The 15,645-nt window shown below is 44.1% G+C and overlaps 1 protein-coding gene across 3 annotated transcripts in view; it reads right to left on the bottom strand.

The window, feature by feature from the left end:
- Nucleotides 1–14,924, bottom strand: part of LOC124263551 (cubilin-like) — a 28,269-nt gene extending 13,345 nt beyond the window's left edge. Inside the window, exons 1-13 of one of the 3 annotated variants that reach the window (XM_046698209.1) lie at nt 14,744–14,924; nt 12,113–12,203; nt 9,746–9,870; nt 6,996–7,142; nt 6,175–6,268; nt 5,315–5,433; nt 4,610–4,810; nt 4,173–4,245; nt 3,376–3,470; nt 2,363–2,500; nt 1,548–1,635; nt 986–1,119; nt 114–266 (exon numbers count right to left, since the gene is read on the bottom strand). In XM_046698209.1, the coding sequence (XP_046554165.1) occupies nt 114–266; nt 986–1,119; nt 1,548–1,635; nt 2,363–2,500; nt 3,376–3,470; nt 4,173–4,245; nt 4,610–4,810; nt 5,315–5,433; nt 6,175–6,268; nt 6,996–7,142; nt 9,746–9,870; nt 12,113–12,203; nt 14,744–14,804 (1,519 nt within the window). In that variant the 5' untranslated portion in view covers nt 14,805–14,924. The remainder of the gene's footprint in view (nt 1–113; nt 267–985; nt 1,120–1,547; nt 1,636–2,362; nt 2,501–3,375; nt 3,471–4,172; nt 4,246–4,609; nt 4,811–5,314; nt 5,434–6,174; nt 6,269–6,995; nt 7,143–9,745; nt 9,871–12,112; nt 12,204–14,743) is intronic. The other 2 variants (XM_046698208.1, XM_046698211.1) reach the window with 2 other exon arrangements.
- Nucleotides 14,925–15,645: the final 721 nt, after the last annotated feature.

Here is a 15,645-nt window from a genome sequence, read left to right as displayed (position 1 = left end):
GAAGATTACTTTGCCATTGAGGGGATATTGATGACTTGATGTCTTCTTGTATATCTGTATTTACTTTTGCTGAGTGCGGCGTAAAACTCAACTGACTCACTATATTTACTCACTCAGTAAAGCAAAATGTGTCACTGTTAAAGGGCCAGGGAAGTCGCCGTGAGATGTCGCCACTACAAAGGTGAGATAACTCTTGTCTCCCGTGACTGCGATGGAGGGAGTTTGCTTCCAGCACCACTTCCGTAACAACCGGCAGTGAGGGTTACCTATGGAACAAGAACAGCTGTCGAGTCAATTGACAGTTCCTCACAGTTCAAATCAGATCCAAAACGGGTTAGACACAGGAAACGACATGAGTAGTGAGTGAGTTTACTTTTACGCCGCTTCCAGCAATATTCCAGCAATATAACGGCGGGGAACACCAGAAATGGGCTTCACTCATTGTACTTATATGGGGACTCGAACCCGGATCTTCGGCGTGACGAGCGAACGCTTGCTTTAACCATTAGGCTACTCCACCGCACCCGTAAGAGACATGAAAAATACTTTTGTAACCGTTTCGATGTATGGCGTGGGCCGGATCAACACACACTGCTTGGGAAGAAACTAAACTAGATTCCTAGTACACGAATATATGGCTTTTGCATTGAATAAAACTTTCTCCCGGTCAGCAGACTAGCTAGGCTTTTGAAGTACAGACTGAATGACGGAGTTTGGTTTTACGCCGCTTTTAGCAATATTCCAGCAACATCACGGCGGGTGACACCAGAAATGGGCTTCAGACATTGTACTCATTGGATAGGATTTCAGCGTGACGAGCCAACGCTTTAGCCATTAGGCTACCCCAACGTCTCCCCTTTGAAGTGGGCCACAGATGTCTGACATAGGTTGGGTGTTGACGGGAGTAAGTACATATTCTAGTGCTTTGTTGGGTTGTTGTTGTTAAACATTTTCAAAGGGTAACAGGCGTGTAGTGTGATTTTACCGTCGTATATATTGATGTAACTATGGTTACACTCCTTGTCCGGAGATGTGGCGTTGAAGAAATTTCGGCTCAACTTCAGATTGACGATGTGGTCGGCGTGGTCAGTGGTGATGTTGTAGATGTAGTAGCCGTTACTGGGGAGACAAAGGGTTGAGAGTAATCAGTAATGTGTGAGTGCGTGAGTGAGTATGGCTTTACGTGAGTGAGAATGATTTTAGCAATAATCCAGCAATACCACGGCGGAGGGGAAAATCAGAAATGGGCGTCACACATTGCACCCATGCCCCAAGTGTGGAATTGAACTCGGGTCTTCAGCGTGACTTAACTTAACTATATCCCCCACCCCCACCCCCGTCTGGACCAGACAATCCAGTGAGCAACATCGATAGAGAACGCAAGACAAGTGTCAACTCTTACGACGAGCAAGGGTTCCTGAGTACCAATTCTAACCCCGATCTTCACGGGTTTAGAAAATTGCTAAAGCGGCGTAAAATCATAGTCAATCACCCATTGTTAGTCTACGGACATTTCAGCCTCCTCTCTTAGTTTGCTGAACACTCACTATTTACAGGCGGCCATGTCAAGCATTGACGTCACGGCTGCGTCAGTAGTGGCCTTCACCTTCTTCACGCCGCCATTACACGCTCGGTCTGAAACAGGTGTGAGATAAACATGAGTGGGTTCAACGCCGTTCCGTTCGGATGTTCTTTAATTGATCGTATTTAACGCCACATTCAGCAATATCCCTGCGGTTGATATTATGATGAACGTTCCAAGCTGTATTGGAACTAGTCCAGGAGGCGGCAGCTGAAAAATATGAAATCGTAACCTCCCCAGTACTGATTTTGTTTGTCGTGCCACTTGGTTCAAGTATTCGAAAACCTTGCTGGCCATATGGATTTTGCTATCTGATTTAGAGTAGGTGTCTATCTCTGCCCGACTGGATAAATGAGAGTGTATAGTGTCAAACAAACTCAGTACTTGGGAGGGCTACGAAATCATATTCTAGGCCCCTTTTGAGATTTTCATCCTGGACTAAACGATGACAAGTTATCACGTCATCGAGCTCGATGCCATTTATCCAGTCGGGCAGAGATGGACACGTACTCTAAATCAGATAGCCAGATCCATATGGCCAGCAAGGCGTTCGAATACTTGAACCATGTGACGACAAAAAATACTATTTGCTCTCGCTCGTAAAATTAAACATAAAATTTGTAAAATTCGGGAAAGAAACACTACCTCAAAAAACGTAGTACAGATGAGGTTCACGATGGTGGAGTGTTTTACGGTATGTATACATTGTATTGTGTATATTGTATATATTGTACCGGACGGGCATGAAAGGTCCAGTTTATTGATAAATTCTATATTTACCTAGTGACGTCACGCGAAGCAGCAACTTGTCCTCTGATTGGTCGGTGAAGTTGCTGATGAATATGACCGGCCCCGTGCTGCGATATGTCGTCGTGTTATCGGTGAAGGTGCCCTCCAGTTGTTTACCATTGGGGTTGTCTGTGTGGAGTGAAATGGAGACGGGAATTATTGCATCCTGTACTGAATTCAGCGAGCCTACTTGTCCACGTGGGTTACAGATATTACACTGCTATCAGTGAGGGAGTATGGTTTTGCGCCACTTTTAACAATATTCCAGCAATATCGCGGCGGGGGCACCAGAAATGGGCTTCACACATTGTTCCCACGTGGGGAATCGAACCCCGGTCTTCGGACGAAACGAGCGAACGCTCTTACCACTGGGCTACCCCACGGCCACAGCGCGTGTGAAAGTAAGTAAGCATGCATGTGAGTGAGCGATAGGGGGTGTATGTGAGTGCGTGAACGAACGATCGGGTCCGTGAGCGTGTATGATGAGATTGTGAACACATCATAAGGTTTATCCCAAAACACATATACAGTGTGGATAGGCCATGAATCACAATTGTTGAAACAAGGATTCTGATAGAACAACGGAGGCAACTGTGCATGACAAATATGTGTCACCAGTAATTTCCAGATGAAGTATGTCGGTTATAACCTTGGAGCGAGGTATTCTTAGGACGACCTTCAGTCGATGTGTATGAGTGAGTGAATTTAGTTTTACGCCGCTTTCAGCAATATTCCAGCAATATCTCGGTGGGGGACATCAGAAGTGGGCTTCACACATTGTACCCATGTGGGGAATCGAAACCGGGACTTAGGCGTGACGAGAGAACGCTTTAACCATGAAGCCACACACACGCACGCGCGCACGCACGCACGCACGCACGCACGCACACACACAGAGACAGAGAGAGGAGAGAGAGAGAGAGAGAGAGAGAGAGAGAGAATGTGTTTCAGAAAACAACAGTTCGTGTAACAAAACTCTATTTACAAGAAAGAAGCCGACTGACCTTGAGTGACATAGAAGCAGTTTGGATTACAGCCGGCATCGATCACGTCAAGTCTCACGGTTTTCGTGAAGTCTCGCGAGACCAGCTTCACCTGTCTGAAACACAAGTAAATAGTGAAATGCCAGAAACGGAAACGGTTCTTTTCCAACTTTTAAATAGAAACATAGTCTCTAACAGAAACGAAATCTTGATGCTGAAAGTCTTCTTGTTGTCTATCAAGGGGAAATAAAGAACCATCCTCATTTTGTTTATCCCCCGTGATCCTCCGTGAAGTTACGAGATCCTCCGTGATGTTCCGTGATCCTCCGTGATGTTACGAGATCCTCCGTGATGTTCCGTGATCCTCCGTGATGTTCCGTGATCCTCCGTGATGTTCCGTGATCCTCCGTGATGTTCCGTGATCGTCCGTGATGTTCCAGGTTGCAAGGATCAGGTGGTCAAGATGGCTTGGCTTGAAGTCATCGTACCTCATCCCATTGATTGGTGCTCATGATGTCAATCACTCCATACCGTAGTTGTATGACTACTACTGGTCCACAAACAAACAACATCCTTACAGAAGGGAGTCGTGTCACCAATATTTACCCTTGGATCTGGCCGGAGTACCATGTGTAGGGAGTCGTCGGACCAATATTTACCCTTGGATCTGGCCGGAGTACCATGTGTAGGGAGATGTGGGACCAATATTTACCCTTGGATCTGGCCGGAGTACCATGTGTAGGGAGATATGTGACCAATATTTACCCTTGGATCTGGCCGGAGTACCATGTGTAGGGAGATATGTGACCAATATTTACCCTTGGATGTGGCCGGAGTACCATATGTAGGTGGGGGAAGACGTCACCTCTACGACATCGGCGGTGTCATCACCTCCAAAAACAAAAAAATGTCATTTACCTAATTACAGTATATAATTACCAAATATTACGGACTGGGCACCAACTTACCAGAAAACAAACGCTTCATTGTTATAATTTCAGTGGGTCCCTCAAAAAGCCTTTATTTCTTCAATGTAATGTTTATTTTGTTCACCAGTTTACCTCATAAAGCTTAAGTAAACCATAGAAATGAAATCGTTGTGAGAATATATCTTAGGCCATGTATTTTTGTAATGTGTTTTACATCTCCATCTTCAACCATATGCAAATATTGTATGCGCGCGCACACATTCAATTATATATTTTAAATTATTATTTTAGGTCGGAATGAAAAATCAACGTATGGACAGTCTCACCGACGTTGTTGCTGATGCTGGTTGCTATGAGGGTAAATTTGCAGAGCGGGAGTGACATCGTGGTAGGTGTCGTTGTATTTGTCACGGATGGTGTCGTGGCGGTGAAGTTGATGGTGAGGCTCGTGCTGGTAGTTATGACACGTGAGAAAGGCGGGATTGGATGGCGCCAGGAGATGGTGAGTTGAGAGGTAGTGGGTGTATCTGTTGGAAAACAAGGGTGTCATGCTCGTTCATTGAACGTTCAGTGTATCCAGGGGTGGATACAGCTTTTCAAGAAAGGGAGGTGCACTCTCTTTAGAAAGGTGTGCGTGTGTGTGTGTGCGTGTGTGCGTGCGTGCGTGCATGCGTGCGCGCACACACACACTTCATTTTCATGGGAGTTCCAATGGTCATTTAATAGACTTTCAGGACAAAGGGGGTCATGGAACACCCACCCCACCCCCACCCCTCACGATCCGCCTATGGTACCTATACCCTCATGAAACTTCATATATTATGCAGATTAACATTGTATGAGGGTAAAGTTGCAGCACAGGACGTCCGCATAGGACATCAGCACATTACATCAGCAGATGTCATCAGCACATGACATACGGGTAAACCTGTATGTGTGTCAATCGACCTACACATTGAACACAATAAACCGTGCTCACGAGACCGGAAGTGAGGTATAAGTGGACGTGTACCCGTATGTAACATACGTACCTTCATACATCTGCAGGTGTGTATTATTGCAGCCCCTGGGCGATGTGTCCCCCCAGTTCTTCAGGGTGAGCGAGATGCGACGGTCGCCTGTAGTCCTCAGATGGTACACGCACCTCTGTCTGTAAATAACACATACAGTATGGTTGGTTGGTTGGTTGTTTTACGTCACACTCAGCAATATTCCAGCTATATGGCGGCGGTCTGTAAATAATCGAACCTGGAATAGACAATCCAGTGATCAACAGCATGAGCATCGATCTATGCAATTGGAATACGATGACATGTGTCAACCAAGTCAGCGGACCTGACCACCCGATCCCGTTAGTCGCTTCTTACGTCAAGCATGGATCGTCACGGGTTTGCTGTGATGTAACTGACGACGTTGACCCAAATCGCCTATTTATTGACTCCCTCTATAAGTGTTTACACAAGGGATGTGTTTAAAAACCAACAAGTTTATTTGCCCCTTAAATATTATGTATAAAATATATTAATACTCGGTGCCGTTAGGTGTGTAGCACGGTGGTTGAAGTGTTCGCTCGTAACGCCGACGGTCCGGGTTCAGTTCCTCGCATCCTTTATCCCCATTGCAGTTTTGCTTAGCATATGCTGCTAAAAGTCCTGTTTAGAATTAACAATGGATTTCTAAATGTAACAGGGCGTGCAGTTATCACATAGAGAACATCCTTACCTTGTCAACCTCTTGACGGGGTTAACCTCTTTGGGTTTTTTGGACAAAGCGTCCAACCCAGGATCAAAAGGTCCGTGGCTCGAGGTGTTACGAATTCGAAAAAATAAAGAATTATTTGTCCCCAAAAAGGTAGTCTCTATCATTGTAGGTAGACAAGTTTAGTACTCACTCATCGTGTAAGGGGATCCTGGGGATTGTCAGGAGGACAGGGGTGTCCGTAATATTGAGGTGAATGCTATTTCCAGGTCTACAGGTCGTAGAAACTGAAACATACAGTAGGTGAATGAATGAGGTTTTATGCCGTATTCGGCATTATAGGACAGCCTGAAGGCAATTATGTTTGAAAGAAAGAGACAGTACGTGTTAATGGTGAAATAATTGTTTAACAAAGACAAAATTATCTGGATAATGTTCTTGATTCTCATTGATTGTAATTCTCATTACAATTTCTCGCGTTCTTTGGACTTGTGGCAGCGTCTGATTAAAACATAAACATTTTATATGACAAGGTGGTGCATTTTAGGTTCGAGTCGGCGGTGTTGTTTGAGGGGATCGGGAATAAAATTAGAAGGGTCGGTGAGGTGATGGGAAACACAAAAAATGAAAATGCTGCCCAAAAGAGGTCGCAGTTTAAATCTCAAAGTTCCACATATCTACACATTCGTCACCACTCGTCATTTTTATGAACATAAAAGGTCCAATTTTTGGATGGTCCCACACTAAGCACATTGCCTCAGGACATGCGTACTCCGCACTTCTGACTAACCTTCTCGGTCTCGGTATTCGGCTTGTCCCGGAATAACACGAGTGGGTCACGATTGATATCTACACACCACATTGGCACACGCCATCACGGACAACACCCTTAAACCTATACCCCAAATACACATTAGGCTTCCGGAATAACTAGATGGTGTTTGCTTCCCTGTATGTTAACGGTTTGAGACACAGATTGCATCTCATCTACGTCTCAAGTACGTGTAAACTCACCATCTTCCCAGAATCGGAGGACAAAACCAGAGTCGGTCAGGAAGTCGTCTGTTTCGAATACGAGAAAGAGGCTATCACCGGAAGTTGACGTCGCCATCTTGTCAGCTCCACACCACGTGTGTAGCTCGCTTGCATCACTTGAGTTGCCTGGAAATGAATGTTCAACTTTCTGTGGTGAGTGAGTGAACTGTGTTAGATTCAGTTTATTACCGACAAGGACTAAGCCAGTGGGTGATGACATGAGCTACCGCAATGAACAGCAGTGAACAGGGCACAATGTAAACACTAATCGGTTTGGTCCGTTTTTACCAATATGGAACAGTTTGAACAGTTTTCGTCTTTCAAAAACATCTGCCCCCGAGAAAATGGAGCACTTTTAAAGGGAATAAGCAGTGTTAAGGCTGGAGAGTTATGAGCAGTTGCATGTCTCCTACACCAGTATATAGATCGATTAATTAACTGATGATAATACCCGTTAATAAATTAATCCGTCCTCTTTTCTGCATGTCGGCAAAAACGTACTATTCAGAAAATCTGTCTGCTTCATCTTCACAGTGCATCAGACTTGACGAAAAAGCTTAGGAAAGTGCGAATGCAGTCCATTTCGTTTCCCACAGTGAACCAAATCCTAACTTATAGAGCATCTAGCGTCTGTTTGGGTCAAAATGATACCGATGAATCACAATCTAACTCCAAATCGGTTCATGATCCAACACTCATTTCAACGCAGAATGTAATGAAAACATCAAACCAACTCTGGAACAAAGTTTCATAACGTTTGTCTCCAAAATGAAACAATTACTTAACAAACTATCATCGCTTTGTTTTGATTTTTCGAGGGTAAAGTAACAGTAGTACTGTTGCAGGAACAGCCTCAAGAGCGGGAAGCACATGCAGCTTAGGATGTCAACATTTAGGAGGTGTATCAAAACTCTTCCGGACTGGAATCTGAAGAAATTCCTGATTCACTTTCACTGCTCTCAGATTGAACACTTATGATGACTGGTTGAATGGTGGCATAATCTAAACCACTTTTTATCCAGTACTGATTGTCTGTTTTATTTTTCAACTTTCTGTACACAGTTTTGCCAGATTGCTGGTGTTACTTTACTTTTGGGTTTGTGTACTTTGTTTTGAACGCCCGAACGTGGTATTGTTCCGACACACATCAGATTTTATGACACCCCAGATAAGTTCTACTGGATTGAGATCGGAATGGTAAGGCGGTAAACGTAAAGTGTCCTGACCATGAGCTTTGAGATATTGATCTACCTTCCAGATTGTTGTTTTGTTGCCCTTTATTATGTCATACAAAACAAGTTTAGTTGCTTTTGATGGAAACGGACTATCTTGTTGTTCCAGCCACGCTACCATATAACGTTTCCTGCTACTGGAAGTTGGAGCCTTTGCAGGGGCGGTGGGGTAGCCTAATGGTTAAAGCGTTGGCTCATCATGCTGAAGACCCGGGTTCGAATCCCCACATGGGCACAATGTGTGAAGCCCATTTCTGGTGTCCCCCCGCCGTGATGTTGCTGGAATATTGCTAAAAGCGTCGTAAAACCAAACTCAGTCAGTCAGTGGAGCCTTTGCATCTGTATCCTGCACGCCATGATATGGTGCGTTGTCCATAACAATTAAACTTTGCTGAGGAAGTGCTGGTACCAGCTGTTTTTCACCCAATTTAAGAAAACTTCCCCATTCATTTAAGCGTGGTAATCTCTGTTGTCTTTGGATTTCGCCTTGAACACGAGTGAACAATAAGGCAGAAACCCCACGCTTTTACAACCTGCGTGTAATACAATCTGTCGCTCATCCTTCTCCAATGGCAGTTTCCTGTTACATGGATCTGTAGAGGATCATTGTGTGCTTGCAGTGTGGCTGGCAGTCACCCATACTTCATTTAAAAACTCTTCTTGACGTTTTTGTCTGATATTGCGTACGTATGGGTTGCATAATAGCACGATGTCAGCTCTTTCACATTAATCCCGCCTATTTTCCCCTCTTACCATTTTAAAACGAAACCCAAATCTGTGCAAATGTTTCCGTAACTGATATTTGGATATAGTCAACGTCAATCAACGGATGTTCTGTATCCATGTGTTTTTGCGAAATGCGTAAGTTAAGGAATGTATTTTTGCAATAGAGTCTTCTAATAGCATTTCTTACTCATTCTTTCTGAAAACAGTCAATTTGTCAACTTTAAAAAGTGGAGATTTTGATACGACCCCACAGTTGTGACTGACTGGGTTGCACGTTGTCTCAATAAATCTTTCGATTGTCTTTCAGACAACCAAACTGCACATGCAGTGCGTTTAACAAACTTACCCTGGGTATATTTAAGCCGACCCTTTAACTTTCTCCTTTAAATACATCATAAACTTTGAAATAATTGATTTGATGTCAGAGGTTAATTTCATTGTCTCATGTACCGTGTCAATAAATATATATAGATTGGCTATGCTTGATGTGACGCCAAAATTACACGTGCTTTCCTCCCTTGAGGCTGTTCCTGCAACAGTACTTCTGTTACTTTACCCTCTTAAAACTTCACACTTAAAATCAAAACAAAATTGTGATAGTTTGTTAAGTAACTTTTTTATTTTGGAGACAAGCGTTATGGAACGTTTTTCCTGAGTTCATTACATTCTGCGTTGAATTGAATGTTTGATCATGAACCGATTTGGAGTTAGATTATGATTTATCTTGATCATTTTGACCCAGACTATACGAGACGACCCCGTTACACCTACCGTCGTAAGCGACGAGACGGTCCCCGCAGGTGCTGTTCCAGTTATTCAGCTGCATGTACACGATATGCACGTGCAGCACGTGAGCATAAGTTGGAGCTTCGACGAGAACCTTGAACGATACATTACTGAAAGAAAACGACACTCGGATAACAGGACGCCATACTGTCTGAGACTGAATTCCCGAGTATCCAGAGTTTAATATCTCAGTTTTAATTTTATAAACACCCTGAACTCATTCGAAATAGTAGCTTCTAGGTGTGGGCCTTTTCCGGTTACTCCCGCCGTGATATTGCTGGAATATTGCTAAAAGCGGATTAGAACCTCACACTTTTTCTATGGAGCGACATCATCATTCGCTGGTGGCATTTGTCACTTCTCGCCCCTTTCCGTAACCTTCAAAAAGACATTCGTCACCACTCGCCCCTTCCCGTAACCTAAAAGGAGACCCGTCCATTTGTTACTATAACCATTTAAGTACATCGGATTATTTTTATTAAATACGCGCATTCTGATTGGTTTGTCGTATTTTCGTCCAAAACATTTATCGAGATGGGGGCGAGTCTTCGGAAAGGTACGAGTGGTCACGAATGTCTTCTTGGAGGTTACGGAAAGGTATGAGTGCATTCGTCACTACTCGTCCCTTTCCGTAACCTGAAAAAAGGCTCGTACCCCTCTCGTAGTCATGTCTGGGAGAAATATTTCCCCAGCCAATCAGAATGCGCGTATGTAGAGAAGAAATTGGGTAAAAATTAGTTAGTTGAAATATTTTGTCATTTCGGCTTTCATATTTTTTTCCCAGACACGTTTCCCAACGCGTTTTGCGGGGGGTATTAAAATGGACTCCGTCCGTCCGTCCGTGCACATTTGTCTTTTCCGGAGCAGAACTCTAAAACTGTTCACTATTTCTTCACCGAACTTGGCACATAGATTGGTCTGGTGGTGTACTGGTGCCTTTTGGTAGTTTTGGAATTCTGAATAAAATATTTTTGGCATTTCCATGGCAACAAGTTTGACTTAGCCTGAAATTGGTCATAGTGCTGCTTTCTGGAGCAGAACTTTAAAAACCTTTCAATACTCTCCTTCCACTTTTCTATATACACACCTTAATATTTGACATAATCATAACTCGTAGACATAATCATGAAGCGTATTTTGCCATTGCGGGGGATATTGATGACTTTGTCTTCTTGTAATTATTGCATAGTCCTCCTGGATGCCATGTGTGTTTTCGAAGTAAACTCGAGTTACATGCCTTTGAAAATAGTTCGGCGACTGGACTATTTCTTTCTCTCTGCGCTTTTGCGCTCAGACAGAGTCAAGTTCAGTAAAATGGCTACGAGAGGGTTCGACTCTTCTTTCAGGTTACGGAAAGGGACGAGTAACTACGAATGGTACTGTCTGTCACTGTCCTTCCCAGGGTTCCCTACGGTCTACCCTGAAGACTGCCCTGTCTAGCGGGACCATCACATTCTATACAATCCATGCGTGTTGGTTCGCATTACAGTGTACACAGTTGCATACCTTAGGGTTTCCAGGAACCTATGATTACCGGTTCGAATCCAGATTCTCCCCTGTTGGTTTGTTGTTTACCACCGCACTCAGCAGTATTCCAGCTATATGGCGGCGGTGCGTAAATAATTCAGCTTGGACCAGACATTCCAGTGAACAACATCATGAGCATCGACCTATGCATTTGGGATACGATGACATGTGTCAACCAGGTCAGTGAGCCTGGCCTCCTGATGCCGTTAGTCGCCTCTTACGACAAACATGGGTTACCGAAGTAAATTAGAGTTACATGCCCTTGAAAATAGTTCGGCGACTAGACTATTTCTTTCTCTCTGAGCTCTTGCGCTCAGACAGAGTCAAGTTCAGTAAAATGGCTACGTCTTCTTTCAGGTCACGGAAAGGGACGAGTAGTTACGAATGGTACGAGTGGTGACGAATGTCTTCTTAGAGGTTACGGAAAGAGGCGAGTGGGGACGAATGTCTTCTTAGAGGTTACGGAAAGGGGCGAGTGGGGACGAATGTCTTCTTGGGGGTTACGGAAAGGGGCGAGTGGTGACTAATGTCTTCTTTCAGGTTACGGAAAGGGGCGAGTTGGGACGAATGTCTTCTTGGGGGTTACGGAAAGGGGCGAGTGGGGACGAATGTCTTCTTAGAGGTTACGGAAAGGGGCGAGTTGGGACGAATGTCTTCTTGGGGGTTACGGAAAGGGGCGAGTGTTGAATGGAATGTCGCTGGGTGGGGTATTTACAGTTGTGAAATTCAAATGACGCTGAGAACGATAGTGATAAATAAGATCATATATTCCTTGTTCAAGTCTCATATTGAGATGAACATTGTGTTAATGCAGTGAGAACATACTTAGCGTAGCTGAGTGGGAAGTCGGGTGACCTGATGACTTGTGGGTCCGTTGTGGCGTTGATGTGGATGTCGGTGCCGTTACAGTCACACCCTGGAGGAGACAAGCAGTCAATACACTTAGATTTTAGAACAAACCCACCAAAACATAGTAATTGCAAAAAAAAGTTTCAGAGATACACTTGAAGTGGTGAACCAAAATATTTAGAACTGTCCCCACCTTACACCAGTTTTCCTCTCGACACAACCCGCCCTCTCTGCTTTATATACACGCTAATCTTCACTGTAGACAGACATGTACTACTAGAGTGAGTGAGTGATTGAGCATGGTTTTACGTCGCTTTTTGCAATGTTCCAGCAATATCACGGCGGGGGATACCAGAAATGGGCTTCAGCCAATGCACCCATGTGGAGAATCGAACCCAGGCCTTCTGCATGACGAGCAAATGCTTTAACCCCATCGCCCTAGACTAACGTTTAGTCCCTGAATACATATAATTGTGATAGTAGCAAATAAACCCATTTAAATTGAAAAGGAGCCCCAGTGAGACCAGAGATTCAGGGACTAATAACATCTGCTTTGGGGTTACACGTGCTGGGGTCATTACCAATTAGAAGTCACATCATACAACCATCAGATAACGTTTTATGTGACAGGCATATTTATTGGCCCTTGTGTTAAGCCCTGTCCCATCTCCATGGAGTCTGACCAGAGTGCTGTCATCACCTCATGTGGCCCAGTCAAGCCCCTACTGAACCTGAGGAAATCTAGACTTGCTTCATTTAGGGCTTTAGCATTGCAGGGAGGGCTAAGCATTGGGGAAAATAATATGGTTCAGGGACTGGGAGACAGACTACCATCGCCCCTGTACTACAAGAGGATCTAGGTCTGTAGTAAACAACTGTTTAATCCTGAAACCTAAATGCCAAGTTGATATATCACACACCTTAGTATTATGTAATGTTATAAACCCAGCCCTCAAGTGTTATCTGTTCACTCGATCCTGCAAGAAGTGTGAATTACACACCTTGAAACTTATGTTGGCATTAAGGGTGAGAGAAAGGTGTGGATGTGAGTGAGTGAGTGAGTGAGTGAGTGAGTGAGCTGGGGTGAGTTATTCCAGCAACATCACGGCGGGAGACTCCAGAAACGGGCGTCACACGTTTTATCCATGTGGAGAATCGAACCACGCTTTTGGTGTGGCGAGCAAACGCTTTAACCACTGTTGTGTGAACCAACGGATACTTCATGGCGGCTTAGAACCAAGGGTCTTACTCGGAGAGGGTCTACGGTTTGAACGGATAAAGAATACGGTAACCATAGCTACCACAGAGACAGGCACGTGTTCGCCTGGAGCATGATCTAAGCATCCAGGTTCCTGATAGCCAGCCGCTGTGTTATGTATAATCGCAGAGCCAGTGAGAGTTTGTGCCAACATTTCTTTTCCTGGTGTGTGCTTGCGCGTGTGAGCGTGCGCGTGCGTGCATGCGCGCTTGGTGGCTAAGACATGATATATTTTCGGTGAATGTTCCAAACATGCAATTTTTGGTCTGTTGTTTAACGTAGCACTCAGTAATATTCCAACTTGGTCTGGAAATACTAGTAAGCGGGACCAGACAATCCAGTGATCAACATCATGAGCATCGATCTACGCAATTAGAACACGATGACAGATACATGTTGTGTACACACGAAAATACGGACTGTCGCACAACTTCCTGTTTTTGTTGGTGGCGATTATACAGATTACATACAGATTATTCATGAGGTTGGGGAGCTTATGCAGGAGCAGAGCGCTAATACGTCCAATAGGGCATTAATATAGCTAGAAGGTAAAACCCATTGGAGTAGGTGCATTGACTGGCTACAATGATACCAGACCAGTGTGTTTGTGATAATTTGATCAGTGTAGTTGTGACAGTTTATCTCAGATTGATCAGGAAGTAGCCGACGGTGCGTGACAATCTTTAGGTCATCGCACTCTCTGGATCCGCCCTTTGACAAATAATATTCGATACTCTGTGTAAGTCCCGACCTACTTCCTTGTTTTTGACGCCACACGCGAAGTCAAGGTCCCAGTCCCACGTGCTTCATCCTTGCTCTGGGTGTAGCCTGGTTAACTAGTTATGCTTGGCTTGCGCGTTTTTTGCAAAACGATGGTTAAGACTTCCGCCCGTAAGCCCCCTTAATTTTAACGATGAGGAAAATATTCAGGTAATATAGTTTAAGTAGAAGCCATAAAATGAGGGTTAGGCTTTAGGGTTAGGTTAGGGCTTTGCAAAATGAAATTTAAGGGGGAATCTTTCCAAACGTTGACTCTGCTTCTATTAAAGCCCCGCCAACCCTATCTTGACGTACCCCTAGGGCATCGTACCTCAAGCCTTCCCCCGTACCCACCCCTACCATAACGTTCCCTCTATTAAGGTTAATAGTCCTCTGCCCGTGGAGGTTTTACACGGACCCATCGTTTAAACTTGCCTGCCCTGTTGTGTTCCGGTATTGTACGACAACACCTGTTGATTTAACATCAGACCTGAGTATCAAACAGGTATCAAAATGCACTCAGATCCCCACAGCAAGTAACAGAACAGCATAACGTGATTAGAATACAAATCATGGATAACCACGCCTACCTGTTTCCATGACAACCTCAAAAATGACCGGAAGTAGCAGCAAGCGGAAGTAGAGATCCATGGTTGTGATCAAACAATAATGTGGTCAAACAAAGTGTCCTGCACGTCCATGTTGTGTAGAAGACAGCTACATACCCCTGATACTGTTCACGCCTCACTGATTCCGACTAGTGCAGATATCCGGGCTACGCTCAGTTCACACTATCGGCCGACATGCGACTCGGAGTGTTTGTTCAGGATCGGTAGACCGTGACCTATTCAGAAATTATCTTTGTACGAGTTGTACAGTACATTTGTCACCAGCGGGTCGCAAAACATTAAAATCTTGTAAGACCAGTTTTTATAATCTTTGTCGAGGTTGAGGTTTCAATAAGAGTGATTACATATGATATATACTGCACGATCTGCACTATGACCCAGAACCGCTGTTTGTATATTTTTAGACTGACATTTAGATACCTTAGTTACCTTAAAGAAAACCATCCCTGAATCCAAGGGAAGTTTTAAAAAAATTGCATCTGTAAAGCATACGCTTCATACAATATCTCAAATGTTATGGTTGAAATGCTCACTTTTTCACTGCCAAGCTTATCAGGGTATAAATTTCATAACTGCAGTCAGTGTGCGAAATAGCCACTGGCCCGCTAGCCCGTGGCAAATATAAATCCAGTCGGGTCAGTAAATATATCAGTCTCTCCCACTGGTTAAGTTATAATACACTTTTAAATCATACAAGATATGTTCATCATATTAGCAGCTTAATGATGAAACCCGTATCATGCCGACAATATATTATTCTCAACTAAATTTATTTTTGTAATCTTTTGCTTAGTTTCTACATTCACATTTCGGGCTAACTAATTATTTCTTGGACTAGTAACTTTCAGGCATAGCTAGCCTGA

This window comes from Haliotis rubra, unplaced genomic scaffold (genome assembly GCF_003918875.1).
Source record: "Haliotis rubra isolate DU_JTF1 unplaced genomic scaffold, ASM391887v1 Scf89, whole genome shotgun sequence".
NCBI classification, from domain to species: domain Eukaryota; kingdom Metazoa; phylum Mollusca; class Gastropoda; order Lepetellida; family Haliotidae; genus Haliotis; species Haliotis rubra.
Note: the sequence above shows the minus strand (reverse complement) of the source record. Positions and strands in the feature narration are given on the sequence as shown.